Below are 23,265 nucleotides of genomic sequence, written 5' to 3' on the forward strand. Positions count from 1 at the left end.
GGCCACCTATCCCAAGGGCATTTGTTAGAAGCAAATGGAATAAAGTATGAGAAAGTAGTCTGTAAGCTTAGTAAAACTGTACAAATAATCAAGGCCTTGGAGAAAAGGCACAGGGCCAAACCCCACGGGCTGCAAGAGGATTTCCTGCTAAGTACAAGTGTGTTAGTTGCTCAGTTGTGTCCGACTCTTCGTGACCCCCATGGACTGTAGTCTGCCAGGCTCCTCTGTCCATGGAATTCTCCAAGAAAGAATACTGGAGTGGGTTGCCGTTCCCTTCTACAGGGGATCTTCCCATCCCAGGAATTGAACCCGGGTCTCCTGCATGTGCAGGCAGATTCTTTACCATCTGAGCCACTACAAGTGTGATGATAGAGGTCGGAGCAAATAACAAGCTGACCAAGAGTTAGATGATTAACGTGTTTTACAAGAGGAAGGATGCAGACAAGGAATATAATACACAGGAAATAGAACTCCTGAGGCAGGCAGACTTCCAATTATAAGTGTGCCACTCAGATTTTCAGGAGTACTATATCCAAGAGCTGGACTTCACAGCCAAAGAGAAATGGGATGCCTTCAACTGTGAAGAATCGCAGTTATTCACTGCAATGAAGGGAAGCGGGAGAAGAGACAATCATTGTCTTATTTTGGGGGCCAAAGAAGACAGAAGCTTCTCTGAGCCTGACCAGCGACCTTATCATGGGCAAGGGGAAGGATCATGATTTGTCGGTTGTTTACTGCCCTGTGCAGGTGTGGAACACAGGTAGCCAAAAGTCACCAAAAGTCCTGCAAGACATCATTCTTCAGAGCAAGTAATGAAACTTCAAAGAAGCAAAGTAATCACTCAGGGTCACATGGCTAGGAAGTGGCTGAACAGGCTGCAAACTAAGGTGCAACGTGGTCTTTAAAAACAAATTATAAAGGTCAAGAGAGAACCAAGCGAGTTTCTGAGAGTAACAGTCGGCCACATCTCAGAGACGATTCCAGAATAGATAGAATATGACCCGTGCGCTACAGCCTTAGTTTGAGGGACAGGTGTGTCTACTCTGTCTGAATTTTAAAAGAGCTGTGTGTATTTTTGTACTGGGATTAAGTGACCTATGCTCTCCAGACTTTGAGAAAGGGCCTCTGGAAGGGGAACTTCATGTATCTCCTCAGAAGCTTAGCAGGAAGCTGCCGACCTTGCGTGTCCTACCCAAGGGGAGCCACGGTCTCCCTGGGCCACGGGCACTCTGTTTGGGTTCACTGCTTCCCTTCCAAGTCCAGAGCACCAGCAAGGTCAGCGGGTATTAGGCACCAGAACTGCCCAAGTGAGGAAGTGGCTGCCCCAGGGCACAGGCTCAGGACCCTGCCAACGTGCTGTCCCTGCTGCCAGGCTTCATCTGTTCTTGGGTACAGCACACTCTGAAGGCTGAGAAACAGAGTGGGTTCACAGTCTGAACAGAAGAGCCATGGAGAAGGAGTGGGAAAGATTTATTTAAGAAAACGTATTTTAGGGTCTTTCCTGGTAGCCCAGTGGCTAAGGCTCTGGTGCTCCCAGTGCCGGGGGCCCAGGTTCAACCCCTGACTGGGGAACTAGATCCCACATGCCGTAACTAAAGATCTCGCATGCTGCAACAAAGATCGAAGACCTGGCTCAGCCTAATAAATACATTTTTAAAAAAGAAAAGAAAATGGATTTTAAAACTGGAGACTAAAAACACTAACAGTAATAATGAAAGCAACTAAAATTATTAAACACCCGCTATGTGTAAGCATTTATATATAGTATCTTTGCTATTACTGCTGTCTTATTTAACCAAAAACAACCTTCTAAGAAAAGCCTTCTCATCCTCTCTTTATGTACATGATGACATTGAGCTCAAAGATTTTGAGTACTTTGCCCACAGTTGAATAGATAGTGCTTCTTGAACCCTGGTTTGGTTCTTTCCAAAGCCCTTGTTTTCCCACATTATCTGTTTTACCTGGATGAAAAAACTAAAGAGGCAGTGTTTAAGAGGAAATACCTCTGGGCAGCTTCTCTGCCAGGTGAGGTTCCAGTCACCAATTAGATTCCTAAATCTGTCTCAGGAAGTACCCTTGAAAGGGCTTCACCACATTGCAGCCACTTGGCCATCCAGCCCAAGCTAAGTCAAGAGGAAGAAAGAACTCTCCAGTCCCGAGGGAGCCCTTTCCATGTGTGAGGAGCACTGACTCTAGGAAAGTCCTTTATTTTACTGAATTGAATTCCATCGCCCCGTTACTCCCACCCATGAATACTCTCTCTGCCCCACAGAGAGATGACAGGTCGGTAAGACCCCAGTTCCCATCACCTGTGAAGTTTGGTTAATGGAGTTGCTGACTCTGGACCCCTCTCCAGTGTGTTGTAAGCAGGGACATGGGGCACAGAACCAGCTTCCACGGGGTTTGACTTGTGGTTCTGCTGCTTACTAGCTATGGGACTTCAGCCAAGTCACTTTAGCTTTCTGTGCCTCGGTTTTCTCATCTACAAAATGGGAATCACAACATTTGCTCTACAGGGCTGTTGTATTAAAAGTAGTAATATATAAAGCAACTGACACTCAGTAAACAATAAGTAGTAGCTAAGGTTAACAGAAGAACACAGCTTCGGAGTTAGAGCCGCCTAAGTTCCAACCTAGCCATGTGACACAAACTAGCCAAGTACGGCCAGAACCACTAGCCACTGAGCAATGTAATTTCCCCAAGATTCCTTGTCTCTGTCTCTAAAGTGAATGTTGTAAGCACCTATCTTGAAGAGTGGCTGTAAAGATTAAATGAGATTTGCCACAGGGCCTGGTCCAAGGGCCAGGCTCCAGACAATTTGACTCAACAACACGATTATATTAGTACTGATTATTACTTAGATTCCAGATATGTGTTTCTATGATCCAAATCTTTGCTTCAGTCAGTGCAGACAATTTAACTCACTATGTGGAATCAGGCCTCTAACAGAACAACCAACACTGAGATGAAAAGAGCATTGTCACTGGCGGTGTCTGCTCAAAGCCCGTGGCCTGGTTCTTTAATGGACCCCTAATAAAGAAAAAACAGAATCACTGAGCACCTATTTTATCTACCCCACCCACTTTTGCCCTAAGGTATCACCTTTCAGCTCTATAAGAAAGAAGAAAGTGAAGTCGCTCAGTCGTGTCCAACTCTTTGCGACCCCATAGACTGTAGCCTACCAGGCTCCTCCGTCCATGGGATTTTCCAGGCAAGAGTACTGGAGTGGGTTGCCATCTCCTTCTCCATTCAGCTCTATAGTTGGTAGTTTAAAAAAAGAAAAAGCAAGTATTGAATTAGGAAGAATGTGCCCAAAATACACAGTACAGCAATATTTTAAAAAATTAAGATAGATATGTGAACAACTTAGAGTCATTGCACGACTCATCAGCTTTCACATTTTATAATACTCTGCAATTTCACTCACTCAAACAACTACCATCCTCCCCAAAATAGTGAAATAGATGAGATTATCATGCCTGTTTTAGAGAGAGACATTAACGTTCAGAGAGCCTGCATGGCTTTCCCAGATCACACAGCTTCGAAAAGGCCAGGCAGAACTAGAACTCTGGCCTCCTGCATCTGGCTTACTCTCTTCTCCAGTCCCCACAATAGTGCATTCCAGTATAATCTCTTCCACAGCATTATTCACTAAGAAATCCACACAGGTAGCTCTCACTGGGAACTGGGTATTCAGCAGTCTGGAGTCCACCCTCTCCCTAGTTGACATGGCAGGGTCTGGCATTCTCTTTCATCCTCCTAAATCCCGGACTGTCTCCCATTTTAATCCTGACTCACAGACAAGACCATCTCTGGGACTGGCCCAGGGAGTAGCGCCAGGTGATGTGATGGAGACTCTGATCCAGGTGACAAATGGGGCTGAGTGACGGGCAAGCCTATATTTGGTATCCCACCTTCAGTGACCCTTGCCTGTGCCAGGCAATGCTGATAAACAAGTGGCCCATCCCTTGGACCTTGCCAGAGTAAACTTGCACTCCAGGCCTGGCTCAGGGAATGTTGAGACACAGGAATTCCAAAGCCATGCGAGAGGCTGAGGTTAGGTATGTAACCCAAGACCTAAAGGTTCTTTCAAATCATAGTGACTTAATTAGCAGATGGTTATTCAGGTTGAATAACCTGAAATAAAGTGAGTAACAATGACTTGCCATTGAACAGCTTCTCAATGCTGCTTTAAATTCCATCATCTTTCCATGACCTTCACAAGGATCCTGTGAGGAAAGTGCAGGACATAACATTGTCATTTTTCACCCACTTTCAAGGCCGCAAGGTCAAGATTAAAGCCCGTGTCTTCCCATTCAGGCTGCTTCACAACGCATACTGCCATTTGGCCTTGAGCATCCAAAGAAGAAATCAGAGATGTCTCTTGCGTTAAGCCCCCATAGCTACACTTCCATCTTTAGAAGTGGACCTGAGCACCTGTTTAATTGAATGCTTATGGATTTCTATTTTGTGTCCTGACATCTTGATAAATGTATGTCAGATATTTATGATCACTTAAAAACAACCTCTGCAGGCTCCATTACCTTGTGAATAGCTATTATCTGTAATCTTATACTTACTTTGAAAAGTACCATGTGTAGACAACTGCTGAACACACACACACACACACACAATCCCCCTAAGAGGCATCTCTGTCTCCCATTAAATTGCAAGACATGCCAATGAAATCTCCATTGAAGATGTGAAATGAGAAATTTGACCTGGGGTTGTTTTCATTGAAATTTTTCATGTCATTAATTTCACAAGTCACATTTCTAGATATGTATTACATTTCTTCTCTATTTTATATTATGTTGAAACTCAGGATCAAAACGAACATGAGCAAAATTACATGATTCTACCCTTTTCCAAAAATGTATCATCTTTAGTCAGAGAAGGATGGATCTTGGAAAAAGAAGTTGGCTAAAATATTACCCCAAATGTCTACTTTTTATGCCTCATCTTGTGTATACATGAGGTTGCAATATTAAAAGTCTATTCTGTCCCTGAAAGTAAAGTATAAACAATTTGAGCTCTTTCAGGGTGTTTTAAGATCACAAAGCCTTTCTGTGTGCTCTTTTCTCTGCCTGAAATGTCCTTTTTCCTTTTCTCTGTCTGGTAAACTCTTTGTGATGTTTTCTGTGATCCTCTAACAACTCACTGCTTTCTTCCCCAATCTAAATGTAGGTAAGTGGCTAAGTCATTTCCTCCTTTAAATTTGCATGCTGCTGCTGCTGCTGCTAAGTCACTTCAGTTGTGTCCGACTCATCCCAAAAGACTCTTTTCTGGTACAGAGTATGCTGGTTCTTGCCTATCTTCCTAGATATTTTCCTAGAATGTAGGCTTCTCAAGGCTAGGGAATGGGACACAAAGTACCCATCTTTATAAGCTTTCTCCTCCTTGATTCCCTCACCAAGAAATTAGTGCAGTGTCTGACACATGACAGAAAGTGAAAGGTGAAAGTGAATTCGCTCAGTCATGTCCGACTCTTTGCAACCTCATGGACTATACAGCCCATGGAATTCTCCAGGCCAGAATACTGGAGTGGGTAGCCTTTCCCTTCTCCAGGGGATCATCCTAACCCAGGGATCGAACCCAGGTCTCCTGCATTGTGGGAGAATTCTTTAGCAGCTGAGCCACAAGGGAAGCCCAAGAATACTGGAGAGGGTAGCTTATCCCTTTCTCCAGAGGATCTTCCCAACCTAGGAATTGAACTGGGTCTCCTGCATTGCAGGCGGATTCGTTACCAACTGAGTTATTAGGGAAGCCCAATACATGACACATGATACATTGACACACGATAGGTGGTAGTAAACACATGGTGATTAAATGAATGAATGAATGAATGCAGATTTGACCCCAAGGCTTTCAACTAAAAATCCATTACTCTTGCCACTATATTGAACAACCTGAACTATAGAAATAGCACTAAAGGTTTCCTTTTTAAAAAACATTTTGGGGAATTTCCTGGAGGAGTGGTTAGGGGAATTCCCAGGTGGCTCAGTGGGTAAAGAATCCACCTGCAATGCAGGAGACGTGGGTTCAGTCCCCAGGTTAGGAAGATCCCTTGGAGGAGGGCAAGGCAACCCACTCCAGTATTCTTGCCTGGAGGATCCCACGGAGAGAGGAGCCTGGCACGGCTACCAGTCTATGGGTCACAAAGAGTCAGGCATGACTGAAGCAACCGAGCATGCATGCCAGTGGTTAGGACTTGGCGCTTTCACTGCTAAGGGCTCAGGGTTCAGTCCTTGGTTGGGGAATTCAGAGCCCACAAGCCTCATGGTGTGGCTATATTTTCTAAGATTTTATTGGATAAAAAGAAGAGCTTGTTTCTCTGAGAGGAAGGGTAGGTTTCTGGCTAACCTAACCTGTTGTTGGAAGAAAGGAAAGCTCCTTGTAAAGCATTTAGATGGAGACTTTCCCTTTTGTCCTAGTATTGGGTTCCATGATCTGTTTGCTATTTGCCTTCTGTTTCTTAGCAAAACCTGTCTCTGTTATGAGGCTGGAAGACACAATCCATACCAGGTGACTCAGGAGCTTTAGTGTTAATCGCCAACTATTATAAGAAGGTGACTGGCTTCCTGGAAGGGAAGCAGAAAGTCGAAGCAGCCACTTGGAATGGTCTGATAGTGCTTGGTGCCAATGACAAGATGACACACCAGAATTCTTACAAACCAAAGGATCCCAGAGAAAATTCAGGCCCCGGGACTGACAGGATTTCAGAGATCTCACTGAGCATGGATAGCTTAGTTTAGTTCTGCTCTGGGGAAACTGAAAACTGGATTCATTCTTATACACTGTATACATTCTTATACATTCTGTGTCTACAGAAGGAAAGAGGAAAAAAAATTCTTGATGTCTCTCCTAGCCTGGTATCTCTGAAACATAGTTCTCTAGTGAGGGGACAAGGGTGGCCTGGGGCTGGCTGTCAGCAGCTCCTGGCAACAGAAGGTGCTTAAAGGATGTGGGCAGACTCACAGGAACATCACCTGGCTCCTGGAATCACACCTGTCCCTGAGAGCAGTGATAAGTACCTTCTTGCACATCTTCTAAACAACACTGTGAAGCAGCAAAGAAAAGAAGGACTCTCTTCATAGCACAGGTGGGAAAACAGATATAAAGAGACCCTATGAAGTTCATTTCCATGCACACAGCAAGTTGCCAGTAGCCCTAATGGCAGGAGGTAGGTTTCCAAACCACTGATCTAGTGTGGTGCCAACATAGCTCATTACCTGGGCAATGATATTTCTTAAAAAGGAATTAATGGGTAGATGAAATGAATCTGAAGAGAGTTTTAAAATATTACATATGTATTTGTATTTTTATCAGGGCTTCCCAGGTGGCACCAGTGGTAAAGAACCTGCCTACCAATTCAGGAGACCTAAGAGATGTGGGTTCGATCCCTGGGTGGGGAAGATTCCCTGGAGGAGGGCACGGCAACCCACTCCAGTATTCTTGCCTGGAGAATCTCGTGGACAGAGAAGCCTAGTGGAATACAGTCCATGGGATCGCACAGAGTCAGACATGACTGAAGTGACTCAGCACACACGCATGACTGGCGAAGGCTTTGCTAACCAAAGGGTGGTTCACTCCTAGCAGCATCAGCTCATCCTGGAGTCTGAGACACGCAGAACTTCCTCCCCTCCTCAGATCAACCAAAGCAGAATCTGCATCTTAGCAAGATCCAAGGTGACTCAAAAAACACTTAGCTAGATAAGATATGGTTTTCATAGGTTGTTCCCACTTCTGATGGAACAGTTTTAAAAACATCTAGATGGAAGAAAATAACAATACTGAATATTTGCATACAATTTCAGATACACAAAACCAGTTTATCCATTCTTTCTGAGAACCCTGTGAGGTACACAGGAAGAGGGACTATTAATTTTTAACAAAAGAGGAAACTGACACCCACAGTAGCAAAGTGACTGGCTCGGAGCTTGCTCTGAGTGTCTGAGCTTATCCGCTGACTTACACACAGTAACCATTTGCTGAATGAATGAATGAACCACCAACAAACTGGGGCTTGATCCTGGTCTGCAGGCCACAGGACTACTAAGGATTGGTTCTTTTTTTTTTTTGAAGTATAGTTGATTTACAACATGTAACTTTCTGCTGCACAGCAAAATGAATCCATTATAAATATATCCACTCTTTTTAAGATTCTTTTCCCATACAGGTCATTACAGAGTATTGAGTGGTGTTCCCTGTGTTATACAGTAGGTCCTTATCAGTTATCTATTTTATATACAGTAGTGTGTATATGCGGAGAAGACAATGGCACCCCACTCCAGTACTTTGCCTGGAAAATCCCATGGATGGAGGACCCTGGTGGGCTGCAGTCCATGGGGTCACCAAGAGTCGGACACGACGGAGCGAGTTCACTTTCACTTTTCACTTTCATGCCTTGGAGAAGGAAATGGCAACCCACTCCAGTGTTCTTGCCTGGAGAATCCCAGGGATGGGGGAGCCTGGTGGCTGCTGTCTGTGGGGTCACACAGAGTCGGACACGACTGAAGTGACTTAGCAGCAGCAGCAGCAGTGTGTATATGTCAACCATGATTGGTTCACTCTGGAGGCCACCTAAACTGAGGGTATTTGCTTTATATCCTGCTAGATTTGACCTTGATCAGAGAGTCTTCAAGATGCCAAACTGGGGTGGAGGAGCGAAATGCGGAGCCTGCGAAAAGACCGTCTACCACGCAGAAGAAATCCAGTGCAATGGGAGGAGTTTCCACAAGACCTGTTTCCACTGCAGTGAGTTGGATGTGAACACCATGACAGTCCCTCAGCATACCAAGGGCACACCAGAGCTCACGCTTAGCCACAGATACTGTGTATCAGCCGTTCTCAGCGGATGGCCCCGGGACCCAACGCATTAGCATCCCCGGGACCTTGTTAGGACTACCATGCTGGGGAATGGCCTAAAGAAGGGACGGTGCTCTCCTAAGCACCCCTTCTCCAACCACGTGCCCGGCTCAGAGGCAGTTTCCCTGCAGCTCAGAATCAGAACAAGCTCCCAGTGGTGAAAACCCTGACCCCGTGGCGATATTTACAAAGTGTGACTTGGCAGAGAAAGGAAGTCATCACTTATCTGCAGCCAGGCTGGACTTGGCTCAATGGGTTGTTCCCACAGGCCAGCAGTCGCTGAAGCCAGCTGCAATGGGCCTTTCCTAAGAAAAAACCAGTGTCAGGCAAGGGGACAGCAGGGGCTGATTCTGGAAGGGTCAGAAAGGGAAGAATTTGGGACACCATCAACTTGACAAGGGGAATCTTTACCGTCCCCTGTTGGACACAGTTTCACAAATGTCAAAACTAGGGGGACATTTAAGACTCTGCGGTCCACCCAGGAGTCAGGCTCTGCCCAACTCATGTGACTCTGGACAAGTGATTTCTCATGTCTAAGCCCAGGTCACAGGCACCTGCCAACAGAGCCAGGAGCAGAGTCTGTACCTTCAAATCCCAGTCTAGTCTCCTCAACCCGACTGCCTTCTAGTAGGAGAGCAGTTCTGTTTGGGGCACTTACCTTCTTTGCTTCCCTCCAGTAGGTCTGGCTTAAGGGTTAGTCTTACTTGACATTTGGCAGACGCTCTCCCCGCCTAGTGCTCCATCCATCCCCATGTCTTACCCAGCAGCCACAAGGCATCACGCTGCCTCAAACTGTTTCAAACAGAACTTCAAAGGTAGTGCTCCATCTGTTAGGGCATAGAGACCCTTCATCCTCCAGTAACAGTAATGTTTTATCTGCTCCAGAAGTTTTCATTATCCTGTACCTCTTACAACATACATAATTCTCACTGAGGAACAGGGGAAAATGCTGCTGTGAGTGATTGGATTGGCAAATCTACCAATGTTTTAGGTTTTAATGATGGGTAGTTAATTTTAAGTCATCATACACATCCAGCAGATTCACCATTATCATCACAATTATCCAGAAGTCATTGCTCAAGAGGATTTATTCCATAACCCTCTGACTTCTGTCCAAAATAGCTAATGTTCTTTTAAAAGAGTAGGGATAAGAAATATTGGAAAGAACATTGGAATTGGAGTAAAAATGACTAGGGTTTGAGTCTGAACCCTGCCATGCACTGTAACTGTGACCACGTAAGTCATTTCACCATGGTGAGCCTCAATTTCCCCATTTACAAAACAGACATGGTTATACCAGCCACACAAGTTATAAGAAAGCTGGGGTTCTTCACCTGAAGTCCAGTTCTCTAGGCCTTTATTCTCCTTCCATCAACTTGGATATCTGAGTGGGAGCAGGCAATGATAGCGATGCTTTCCATGGTGAGGGGTGTCTTGTCCTTCCCAGGAAGCAGGAAGATGCCCTCTTTAATGGACCATGTAGAAAGGATGCAAGCATTTACATCCCTTTCAACCCTTGAATATTCTCCTTAGAACTCGCGGGTGGGATGGGGATCTGAGCAGGTTTCAGCAGTGGTGGACAGAAGATTCTAGAGCATGTTTTTCTATAGTTTCATCACAGGACTGATCTGTCCATAGGTCACTCTGTAATTGCTGGAAATAGAGGCAAAGTCTACCTTAGTCTGTCCCTTGGCCAGTGTTCTCCAAACTTCTAGACAAATCTTAATCCTCCCTACCAGCGCTATCCAAAAAAACTATAATGCAAGCCACATATAGAAAATTTTTCTAGTAACTCTATTTTTAAAAACATAAAAAGAAACAGGCGAAAATTTTAAACATTCAACCCAACATATAAAAAATAATAATTTCAACGTGTCATCAATACACACATTATTACTTCATGTGGTGGGCAGGTGGCTATGGTATTGCACAGCACAACTCTGCTGCGCCTGGGGGTGAAGGTTGGTCAGAAGCTAGGGAGTGGCTACAGAATTGTTTAGGACAAGACAGGGGCCAGGAAGTCCTGGAGTGATGGAAATGAGCACTGGAGTAGGGTCAAAGGGATCCGAGGCTGGCTCTGAAATTTACTGCTGTGTAATACTTCACTTTCACTTTTCACTTTCATGTATTGGAGAAGGAAATGGCAACCCACTCCAGTGTTCTTGCCTGGAGAATCCCAGGGACGGGGGAGCCTGGTAGGCTGCCGTCTATGGGGTCGAACAGAGTCGGACACGACTGAAGCGACTTAGTAGTAGTAGTAGTAGTAATCACGGACAAGTCACTGATATTCATGCATGCATGCATGCATCAATTCACTCACTTATTCACTCAACAAATGTTTACAGAGGACTAACTTTGGACTAGGCTCTGTGCTGTGTTCTGGGGATATTAAAATAGTTTTTACCTCAAAGAACTCAGTCTCTAACATTATAAATATTCAACAAGTTGTTCTGGAGATTAGGAATGACAGCGATAAGAAGGGCAAAGATAGATATATACTTAATATGCTGAAATATAAGGCATTTCCCCCCAAAATTATTCCTCACAAAAAGGGTTCACCTTGGCTTCAAAGCCTTATAAAGTCTCTCGTGCTACAGGACAGACTCTCAGTTTATTTAAAATTTTTTAATTAGAAAATTTAACACACATAATATTGACATAATTGTTTACTGAACTCCCGTATGCCTGTTTCTCCAGCCACATAAGCACCGACCTCTGGCCAACCCCACCTCTTCTACCACCGTATCTTCTCTCTCTCTCGTATTCAATTACTTACTTAAAAAAAAAAAAAAATTACCATTTGAGAAAGGCATATTAGCTTGAAACAATCTCATTAAATGTTGGATTGCTTATAGAGGTCACTTAATGGAACTGGTTTTCTAAAAAGGAGGCAAACAAATTGAATGCACATGTATTATTATTCCTGGGGATATGACCTCACTCTTATAAGCACTGCATATCACCGTAAACAGTCTTTAAGGCTCATCATTACAACGCGATACAGCAAGGTATTAAGCTGTGGAAATCCTATATGCTTTTAAAGCCGCCCTAATTTTATTGTTATTAGGTACTTCTTGTTGAGACACACAAGGTGACAGCCTCCTGCTCAAGGAGACAGGGTTGCCTCTCAGATACAGACAGACGTGGGGATGAGCTGCTCTGGGGAGCTGGGTCAGCTGCCTCAGGAAGACACTGTTGAGAAGGGAGATGTTGAAGGTGAAGATGCAGAGAAATAATTTGGATGCAATTTGTTTCATGAATTTGTGTAAGATTAGAAAAAAGCTAATGTCTCCAAAGCAATGTATTTTATATTTTCTATTTATATTATTAAATATTATAAGTGGGTATTTGACATTTTCATTTACATCCTTAAACATTTATTTATTCAAGTTGACAAAAACTTTTCTATTAATTGAAAATGTTAATTAATAGAAGATTTTCTATGAATCTTCTTTTTGGAAAAATAGTCTTACGTACTATGTATAATATATGTAATAACTATACTAATGTAAAGTATCGCCCATAGTTTATATTAGGTGATATACAGTGACTTGAGTCAATGGAAGCCTAAGAGCAGGTCTACCCTTTCATTACATCCCCTCCTTCCAGCACTGGATCAAAAGTAGTCTCAGCAAGAATTATCTCCCTGAATATCACAGTGCCCTTCAGAGTCCATTTTAAATAGAGAAACTGCTCAGTGCTGATTCTGATGTGATTAAGAAAAAAATAAGTTCCTCCCCTGCCTCACTCCCTGCTTACCCCCACACATAAACACTCACACTTCCCGATGTCATTTGGGGTGAGACGCTCAAGGACAACTACTCTTAGTTGGTCTGAGACCACACACTGGGTTCCAGTCCTGCTTGCCACCTCTTTCTAGCTGGGCACTGGTGAAAACAGGACTTCCCTTCTCTGTGCTCCCATTTCCTCATCTGTGAAACAGGACTGTCTTGGAAACCTATGTCTCAGGGCAGATGCACAGGTGAGGAATCAAAGTCATGTACTTGGCTTGGGGGGCCCCTCGTGCTCGGCTCCTTGGTCCTTGGCAAGGGGGCCCCTTGCACTAGAGGCGCAGGGAAGGAGGGAAGAATCTCGGCCCTAACTCCCAGACCCTCCTTTCCCTGGCAGTGGCCTGCAGAAAGGCGCTGGACAGCACCACGGTGGCAGCTCACGAGTCAGAGATCTACTGTAAGGTCTGCTACGGGCGCCGGTATGGCCCCAAAGGGATCGGGTATGGACAAGGCGCTGGCTGCCTCAGCACAGACACAGGCGAACACCTGGGACTCCAGTTCCAACAGTGAGTTACTGCCCCGCTTCTCCCTGCCAGTAAAAGCCCCAGCTCTCAGGGTAGGTCATTCTGTTCCCATGGCAACGTTTTCTGGAGATGGGAGAATGAACCCCATTGTTGACTTGCCAACAACAGAATACTCAGTCTGACCAAGTTCTAACAATGTGTCATCTCTCTGAAGACACTCTTTAAATTATCTGTCTTTCTAAAGGGCAATTACTTTTATACCATAGCTCTTGGTTTGCATGTCAAGAGAAAACCCAGAATGTACAGATGTCCTATTGTTTGACCTTTGCAAAACCGCATGGAGTCTCTTTCCTTCCCCTTTGAGTATTTCTGTGTAAATTACATATAGACGGCAGGGACGCAATGGCCCTTCTCTGTGTGTTTGTCGCTGAAAGATCTCTCCCCTTGGATTGTAAGATGACTAATGTCTGCATTGTAGGGGGGAGTGGGTCTGTGGGGATGGACTGTGCTGAGTAAACAATCAATTATGACTGTTCTGCAGGTCTCCTAGCTGCCCTGTCTGTTACCAGCACAGTGCTGAGGTTTCCCTAGCATTATCCTAGGGAAGCAGGGATTTCACACTGTGCCACCTCCATCTACCAGTCTGTTCTACTTGATGATCGTGCTGACCTCCAGCCTAAAACTGAGTATACAGACTGACAGTCACCGGCCTGCAGCTGCTATCTGGCCAGCTGGTACCCGGGCTCAGCTCTGCAGTGGGACTGGCAGAAAGGCCCAGCCCAGTGGAGGCAGTGTCCCCCAGAGATCAGTGATAGCATCTGAAGAGTCATCTGGTCCCTTTCAAAGAGCGCAGCCCATGGTAGAGCCTGTAAAAGTACAGGGATGTGTGATTTGTCATTTAAATTTTTCTCATCACTCAACTCCAACTGGAGATGCTATTTAAAAAAGAAAGATGCTACCAGCTGCAATCTCTGCTTCACATTACCCAAAGCTCACTTTTCTATGCTAGGGCTTTTTCTGGGGTGCTGCACAGACAGAAAGAGAGTCTGGAGACCTGGCTTTCATCCCAGCCTCACCAGTTATGAGCTGCTGACCTTGGGCAGTTACTCCTCTGGCCCTTACTCTCCAGCTTCTCCTACCTACTTTAGAGGGTTATGATGAGACTCAAACAATAAATGTGCAAGGAAACACCAAAAGATAAGGAAACGCAGGGTTATTATTGTGCCTCTATCTGAGACATGGCTCTCAAGAGGGCAGGTGACCTTTGGATGCAGGGTGACAATCTGAATTGTGACAAGGAATGCATCAGCTCATTGGACTATGGTTTGTTTAGTATCAACTGTCAAGATGCTATCTTGCCTTGTAATATTTTTACTCATTTTGGAAAGCAGACCTGTGGGTTTCCAGATGGTACAGATAACCCTAAATATGCAATCAGGATAATAACACAACAATAGCAATAATACAAGCTACATACATGGAACATTTGCTAAGTGCTTTACAACAGAAAGGAAAGATGTAAATGAATTCTGGCTCACATTCATTAGCCCTTAGAGCATGCCAGGCAGGTGCTGGTCTAAGTGCTTTAGTTATCTGGCCTCATTAAACCTTCTCAACAGTGAGCCAGGCACTGTAACTATTCCCACTCTCAGATGAGGAGTCTAAGGCACAGAGAAGTTTAGTAACTTGCTCAAGGTCACACAGCTCATACTATTTGCCAAGGGAAGTCTATAGGTTTCATTCGTTTGTCTATTTCCACCAGGTCCCCAAAGCAGGCACGTTCAGCCACCACCAGCAGCAACCCTTCCAAGTTTGCGAAGTTTGGAGAATCGGAGAAGTGCCCTCGATGCGGAAAGTCAGTCTATGCTGCTGAGAAGGTGATGGGAGGTGGTAAGGTAAGGACTTCCACAGGAGCCAGATGGGGATGTGCCCGCCTCCACCCCGTGGGCTGGGAGGAATGAGAGGGGGAGGCAGACCCTCCTTAGCTCCCAGGAGCCACTTAGGAGCTACTCATCCTCACCTGCCTTCCTGGACTGTGACGGTCACCCTGCAGTGCCCTAGGAAACCGGAACTAGTAGAATTTGATGCAATATACATTAACTCACTGGAGGGAAGGCACCTAGCTAGGAGCTCTGGAGATACAAAGATACACAAGCTCCCTTGTCTTCAGTGTCCACAATCCTTCCAGAAAAGTGTCAGTTCTGGAAGCTGAGGCCACTGCATAACTCAGCCTGCTATTGGCGCCACACTGATGCACACAGCAAACACCCCACAGCAGCTAGAAGTATCCTCATTCAGAAACGTTGTGGCAACAGGGAGAGTCCTCAACATCTGAGACAGTAACCCACACTTGTCCACAAGCTCCAGTTTCAGGCCTGAAGCCAGGTGTTCACCCAACGATTTGAGCCTGAAGACAGACAAAGATCCTGTTTATACTAACCAGGGGGAGGAAGGCCACAGAGAGTGTCTGACTCCAAATATAGGGACTGTCTCCACCCCAGGACTGGCCACTTAAATACAGGTGAGGACCCTGGGCTGTGCATGGGAGACATGCAGATACCCAGAAGGCAGGCAATCTTCTGGGTCATCTAAGCCACACAACTTTCTTCCATCAGAAATACAAGGAGAGTACCAAAAAGACTACAAATAACAAATGCTGGAGGGGGTGTGGAGAGAAGGGAACTCTCCTGCACTGTTGGTGGGAATGTAAATTGGTACAGCCACTATGAGAAACAGTAGGGAAGTTCCTTAAAAAACTAAAAATAGAGTTATCATATGACCCCACAATCCCACTCCTGGGCATATGTCAGAAAAGATGAAAACTCTTCATTCAAAAAGATACATCTGCCCCAAAGTTTATTGCAGCACTATTTATAATAGCTAAGACACAGAAGCGACATAAACGTCTACCAACACAGGAATGGATAACAAATGTACACACACACAATGGAATACTACTCAGACATCTAGTGAAACGATGCCATTTGCAGCACCATGGATAGACCTAGAGATTATCACACTAAGTCAGAAAGAGAAGGGCAAGGATCAGAGGATATCACTTACGTGCGGAATCTAAAAAAATGTTATAGACGAACTCACTTACAAAACAGAAATAGACTCACAGACACAGAAAACAAACCTCTGGTTACCAAAGGGGAAGGGTGGGGAGGGATAAATTAGGAGTTTGTGGTTAACAGACAGGCACTACTATATATAAAATAGTTAAATAACAAGGACCTACCTGTATAAACAACAAGGGAACTATATTCCGTATCTCATAACTTATAATGGAAAATAATCTGAAAAAGAACACACACACACACACATGTGTATCACTTTGCTGCATACCTGAAACCAACACTGGAAATCAACTTGCTCCAATAAAAAAAGAGGAGGTACAGAGAGTTAAAAATGAGGCTGAATTCCCTAGATGATGGCCCATTTCTTCGCCTTTCTTTTTTCATTTTATATTCAGTATGTTACCCACTGCCTCAAGTCCAAGTTCCCCTCTCTCCAGTTTATTTTTTGATCTTCTAGAAAGAGGAATCCCTCTTCTATTTAGTCTGTTCTGAAGGGATATATATGAAAATCACTTTGATAAATCCAGCTTTAGAGGTCCTAAGAATCACAGGCCAATTTTCTGTATCTCATTTTCCTCAAATCCCTGGAAAAATGATTCTGGGAGCCAAATAGTTGGGTCAATGATTAAGACAAGGGCACTCCTTTGTATGCTACTGGTCAGGGGACTTAACAAGGAAGCAAATGCTCTGCCTGCCCTATTAAATATCCAACTGTCCTGCTCTCCTGTGCCCCACAGCCTTGGCACAAGACCTGTTTTCGCTGCGCCATCTGTGGGAAGAGTCTAGAGTCCACAAACGTCACTGACAAAGATGGGGAACTTTACTGCAAAGGTGAGTGGTTCCAGAGACTCTCCTGAGATGTTTTCTCAGGGAGGGTCCTTGGGAGGGAAACCTGTGTCCCTGCTGAGAGGCCTGTGCCTGCCTAGAGGCGTAGCTTCTCATCCTGATCCAGGTTTGGGCTCCCAGGATGCAGGGCAAAGCCAGCCACTGAATGGAAAGTAACCTTCCGCTTGACCCACCTCTGGCCCCCCTCCACAGCAGCATGTGGGGGGACCTGATACTTTACAGATGCTCAGGGAAGTTGAGGGCAGCTGGGCACCTGGCAGGAGGGAGGCCAAGGAGGCAGCAGTGTCCTGACTGGCCTTGGAAGGGGCCTCAGGTCTGGACTCATCACATTCCCTTCCCAAAACCTGAATGCTCTGTCCACATGACTGGCAGATAGGGGTGATGGGAGGTTGGGGAGGATGAACTCTGTTTGGCCTCTGCTGAATTCATCAAGACACACCTGTCTCCTCCCTCCCCCCTTCCTTCCTGACATGTCTGGTTCTGAAGTTGCACGTCACTTAGTGATCACACAGAACTGACAAGCTGGTTTGCCTTCTGGTCCTCACAGGTCTGCCCCAAACTGCCTCCACCATCCCTGTGTCTTGCAGAGAGGAAGAGAGGCTTAGCTCCTTCCTGACGCCGAGAAGAAGGGGGATGCTTTAGGGCCGTGGCACTGTCCTCAGAGCCTCTCCTAGCCCTATTCTGCTTCTCCACAGGGTCCCCTCACCCTTTTCACCCAATGATGGGTTCTCAGGATCTCTGAATGTGTGTGTTAGAGTTGGGGAGGGGGGAGAGGGTGGACATTGCTAACCAAGACTGCAGGTGGCCCGGCTTCTCCCAGCATGAGACCGGGTGGAAGCTGATGCAGCAACTGACAGGGACAGCCTGCTCCCGGTAGTAGAGGATACAGAGGGTCCTCAGCATTCACGGGCCAGAAACCTCTAACATGCTGCGGCAGCTGGTAGGGAGATCAACCTGCAGAGAAGTATGAATAACTGCATTCCCAAGTGCTGCGCCACACAGTGCAGGGCACCAGGGGAGACAGTGGTCCAGGAAAGTGTTCTTAGAAGAGAGAAGCTTCCTCTGGCTTTGGGAAGGGGTGTCCCAGAACAGGAACGGTGAGTGCAGAGGCACCGAGGCTGGGACATTGTGGCTCATTCTAGGCAGTGTGTACCTGGAGTGCAGGGAGGGAGGCAGGAGGCGGGGGGTGCTGGGCAAGCAACTGGCAGCCAGATTATGGGGACTCAAGAGAAAACGTCTCTGAACACACTTAGGAGAGTGCAAAGGTGCATAAACAGTTTTATAAGCAGATATAAAATACAATTCAGTTTGTTTAAAAGGTAACTTATAAACACATTTATCAAAAGGATGCCTGGGAGAAAAAAAAAAAAAAGGACGCTTGACCCAGGTAAAATAACTGTGCTCAGATACAGGGAACTGAAATAATGGTGCTGACCGGCCCATCCTCCCCTGTCCCCTTCTTTCTCTCGTCCGCAGTGTGCTATGCCAAAAACTTCGGCCCTACAGGTATTGGGTTTGGGGGCCTTACACACCAAGTGGAAAAGAAAGATTGAAGCGTGCACCGTGTCTCAGGTCTCTCAGCAGCCTAAAGCATTTCCCAAGTAATCCTGCCCAGATGGAAACCCTTTCCCAACCTCCTCTCATCGCTGGCTGAACGGTATCTCTCCTCAGAAGCGATCACAGTCTTCACCCGAAGTTAGAAGAGCTCTTCGGAAGAAAATTATTAACAGTCAAGTCCAAGACAAAATGCTTTATTATTTATGATACCTGGGGGTGGGAGAGACCAGAAATAAAAATTAAGTGACACCTTGTATGTCTCTGGATCTTTTCTTTCAAATAAGGGGACATTTTCAAAAAAAAAAAAAAAAGTTTTTTAACAAGTTGTGCAGAGGATGTTGGTGTCAGCTGAGGAGTGAGGAGGAGGAGGAGGCAACAGGCAGAGGGAAGCAGTCTTCTAGAATCTGTCAGCTAAGCTTCTTTCTAGTTAGCACGAATGGAGAAGAAAGTAGGGGGTCCCCGAGGAAACAGACAACGTGGCAGTGAATTCTAAAAGGAATATCAAACTAATCAAGACCTCATCCTTTTCTCCTTACCACGGGCTTTGCAATATTACACATTCGTGAAGACTCAGACATGGCAACAAAATGTGGAGTCTGCTTCTGTGGTAAACACAACATGAGCATGATTTTCTTTCATTCCAGAGCAATTCCCTAATGTTTAGCAATTTTCTTAAAACTTCTCCTGTCGAACTGCCAGCCTCACAAATGAAATGCAGCCATTTAAAAATGTCTGCCTCTGCCTCCTCAGCAAGACCTTGGCGGCTCAAGCGGGTGTATTTTCTCACCTCCTCTTTTAACAATCACAGCATTTCTACCACTACCATGAAATTCTCAATTCTTTGCAGCAAATGAAAATCTATTGACAAAAATTATGGAACATGAGACTAAACTGTAGGGCTTTCTGTGCTCCAAGACCCAAGGAGATGTTTTAAAATGAGCGTTTGTTCAGGGCTGCATACTTGCTGTCATGGACAAAGCCCTGCACTGACTTCATTCAGTTCAGTTCAGTCGCTCAGTCATGTCTGACTCTTTGCAGCCCCATGGACTGCAGCACGCCAGGCTTCCCTGTCCATCACCAACTCCCAGAGCTTGCTCAAAGTCATGTCCATCGAGTCGGTGATGCCATCCAGCCATCTCATCCTCTGTCATCCCCTTCTTCTCGTGCCTTCAATCTTTCCCAGCATCAGGGTCTTTTCCAATAAGTCAGTTCTTCACATCAGGTGGTCAAAGTATTGGAGTTTCAGCTTCAGCCATCAGTCCTTCCAATAAATATTCAGGACTGATTTCCTTTAGGATGGACTGGTTGGATCTCCTTGCAGTCCAAGGGATTCTCAAGAGTCTTCTCCAACACCATGGTTCAAAAGCATCAATTCTTCAGTGCTCAACTCTCACATCCATACATGACTACTGGGAAAACCATAGCTTTGACTAGATGGACCTTTGTTGGCAAAGTAATGTCTCTGCCTTTTTATTATGCTGTCTAGGCTGGTCATAACTTTTCCTCCAAGGAGTAAGCATCTTTTAATTTCATGGCTGAAGTCACCATCTGCAGTGATTTTGGAGTCCAAAAAAATAAAGTCTCTCACTATTTTCATTGTTTCCCCATCTATCAAGTGATGGGATTGGGTGCCATGATCTTAGTTTTTTGAATGTTGAGTTTTAAGCCAGCTTTTCATAATACTGACTTCATTATTTACCTATTTATCTATTTTCTGACGTTCAAAATGCAAATACATTTAACCACTTTGTTTGATTGGCATAAATAGAATGGTTCAGGAAGAAGAAAGAAAAACAGCCGGCAGGGGTTGCATCCCATTACACTTTCAAACAAGTGATACACAAGTATGCTTCACTCACTCAGAGATTCTTGCTGGGGTGATTCAGCCACTGAGTTCTGTTCAAATAGCCTGAGGATAGATATATTGTACATTCCAAATTCTCTGGGAAGGACGCCCAGGACAGTGTATTTTTGATTTGGAAACTTTTTTCCAGAGTTCCCATCATTGTCAATCAAACAATAATGCCAGTGATGAACTGAATTAATTAAACCAAATTCTCTTTAATCGGAAGTGACGTTAAAAGCCACACACTACCTTGGCCCTTCACTAGGAGGTCCCCCCGTACCAGGGACTTCCAGGTTTGCTGAGGGGTGACACACACATGAATGTTTACCAGACAATGCAACCTTCTCCTCCACTGCAGTGCAGTTACCAGCATCTCGATCCATCCACCTGGGAGACTGAAAGCTAAATGTAAAGTAATTAGCCTCCAATTAAAATTTTAGAAAAAATTAAAAAAAAAAAAAAGCAAAAACTTCAGTCATCCTTAGCTCTGCCCTGACATCCTTCCTTGCCTCATTCCCCAAGCCTCCCTGATTCTACTTCAAAATGTCCCTAGAATACACCTCCCCTATCCCCATTCTTTGATATGTTTGATATGATATCCCCACTCTTTGATATACAGCTGGGGCTACAGTAGCAAAGAACCATGGAATAGATGGCTTAAACCACAGAAATTGCTTTTCGCAGTTCCAGATCCTAGAAGTCTAAGATTAAGGTGTCGGCAGAGTTGCTGTCTTCTGAAGTCTCTCTCCCTGGCTTGTAGATGGCTGTCTTCTCCCTGTGTCTTCACACGGCCTTCGTTTTATGAGTGTCTGTTTTGTAATTATCATAACTACCTCTTCTTATAAGGACACAAGTCATTTCGAATTAGGGACCACATGAATGATCTCATTTAAACTTATTTCTGTAAAGATCCCACCTGCAAATACATCACATTCTGAGATACTGGGGGTTAGGACCTGAACACAGAATTTGGGGGGCAGGGTGGGCAGCACAGTTCTGTTTGTAACAGTGTGTCATATAAAGGATACAAACTGCCTCGGACTTAACTCATTCAACTTAGCTTCAGACCATCTCCTTCATGTGAGCCCAGCTACACTCAAAGATGCAAAGCTTTCCGAATACACGAATTCCCCCATCCCATCGTGCTTCTGCAAATGTTATTCTTCCTGCCTGGAATGCCAAGAACATGGAACCCACTCCCAACTCCTTAGCCTGGTGAACTCCTAGAAATCAAGTCACAGATCAAACGCCAATTAATCCACCTCTGTGTTCCCACAGCTGGTATGTAATGAACATAGCACTTGTCTCACTGCATTGAATTTTTAAACTTCGATCTGCCTCCTTGTTAGAATGTGACACATTTGCATTCACTGTGCTTAAAAAATAGCAGGCATTTAATAAACGTGTGGAGTGAGTGATGTATGAGAGATTGTAGGCTGAACTAAAAGCAAATTCTGCTAAAATTTAGAAGATACTATACATGGGAGCAAAGGAGCTTGGAAACGAAAAAAAAAAAAAAAAAAGGCAAGAACTTTATTGTGGTTTGGCAGGGTTTGTGTTTCTCCTCTGCTTCCTGGGCACATGGTTCTACTGAATTTCCCAGGCTCCCAGTCAGCGACTAGGCCACATGACGGAGTTGGCCAATGGAGGCCCAGCCCCCAAGACCCCCAGGAAAGTCTCCGCTCTCTCTTGGCACATCTGTGGATACAGAAAGTCTGGTGGACACTGAGGCCCTAGGAAATGGTGGAGCCATTAGCTGGGAAGCAGCTTGGGTTCCAGCATAGAACACCTGCTAATTCTAAATGGACTGTGACAAGAGGGAGACATAAACCTCATGTTGTATTAGGCCGCTGAGATTTGGGGGACGTTTATTACTTTGTTAACCCCCTTGACTAAAACGCACCTGAAATACTGGGTGTGCTGCATCCAAGACATTCACTGTCAGTGTCCATCTCGTCCATTCAAGTCACAGGGAGCATCACCAGGATTTTGCCTAATATTTGTGAAAATGATTCAGATGTGTCATCTCCAATGTGACTATACAGGCATTTGGGAAAAGAAATGAAGCTATGGGAAGATAGAATAAGAGTCACATGATTGGGCTTGCGTTGGTGTTAAAACCAAACAAAAACAAAACCTTGCTATTCACCTACAGCCTTCTCCTCTCGTTCAGAGCCAAACTGTTAAGACTAAGACTCATTTATTCCTTAGCATCTTGGTATTTGGTTTCCAATACCCCCTCAGCACTGATCACAAACTCTCTGGTCTTGCCTCAGTGGTTCTTCTCAGCTTCGCCTTAGCTCCTGACCACTGCTCTCTCTTTGAAGGTTCCCCTCCTTGAATGCTATGGCTGCCTCCTGATTACCCTCCTACCCAACCTCCTCTCAGCCCATCCCCTTCTTCTCCAGCTCCCTAGATCCATATTCCCTAAGGTCATGTTCCTGTCCTTCTCCTCTCTCTTTTCGTTTTCATTGGTTTTCATCTTTGGTCCATTTTTAGAACTGACCTTCCCATTTTGGGAGGGCAACTCCCTTTTTATTTTCATCTCATTTCTCCGCCTCTCTCCTGTGACTAGCTCACCATCTGTGCAGGTGACTCACAGGCATGCCCTGGCCTCTTTCCAGCCGTCTTAACTTCTTCCAGTGGACAGTCTGCAAGTACCTCAAGCAGACCCAACTACCAAACTCACCCCCCAGTCTTTCCACTGTTTTCCTTACTTCTCAAAATTGCACCCCACCCTCCTCATTCACTGGATTCAACACTGCAAAGCCATCTTTGGCTCCCTCTCTTCTGCCCACATTTAATCAGTAATG

At 45.1% G+C, this 23,265-nt stretch overlaps 1 protein-coding gene across 1 annotated transcript in view; it reads left to right on the top strand.

Moving 5' to 3' along the window:
- The window catches only part of CSRP3 (cysteine and glycine-rich protein 3 (cardiac LIM protein)), a 20,996-nt gene extending 2,134 nt beyond the window's left edge, over positions 1–18,862 (top strand). Inside the window, exons 2-6 of the mRNA XM_010858427.1 lie at positions 8,618–8,757; positions 12,997–13,165; positions 14,886–15,018; positions 16,941–17,034; positions 18,526–18,862. Of these exons, the coding sequence (XP_010856729.1) occupies positions 8,646–8,757; positions 12,997–13,165; positions 14,886–15,018; positions 16,941–17,034; positions 18,526–18,602 (585 nt within the window). The 5' untranslated portion in view covers positions 8,618–8,645 and the 3' untranslated portion in view covers positions 18,603–18,862. The remainder of the gene's footprint in view (positions 1–8,617; positions 8,758–12,996; positions 13,166–14,885; positions 15,019–16,940; positions 17,035–18,525) is intronic.
- The last annotated feature ends 4,403 nt before the right edge of the window (positions 18,863–23,265 follow it).

This window comes from Bison bison, unplaced genomic scaffold, assembly GCF_000754665.1.
Source record: "Bison bison bison isolate TAMUID 2011002044 unplaced genomic scaffold, Bison_UMD1.0 scf7180017864388, whole genome shotgun sequence".
Lineage (NCBI taxonomy): Eukaryota > Metazoa > Chordata > Mammalia > Artiodactyla > Bovidae > Bison > Bison bison.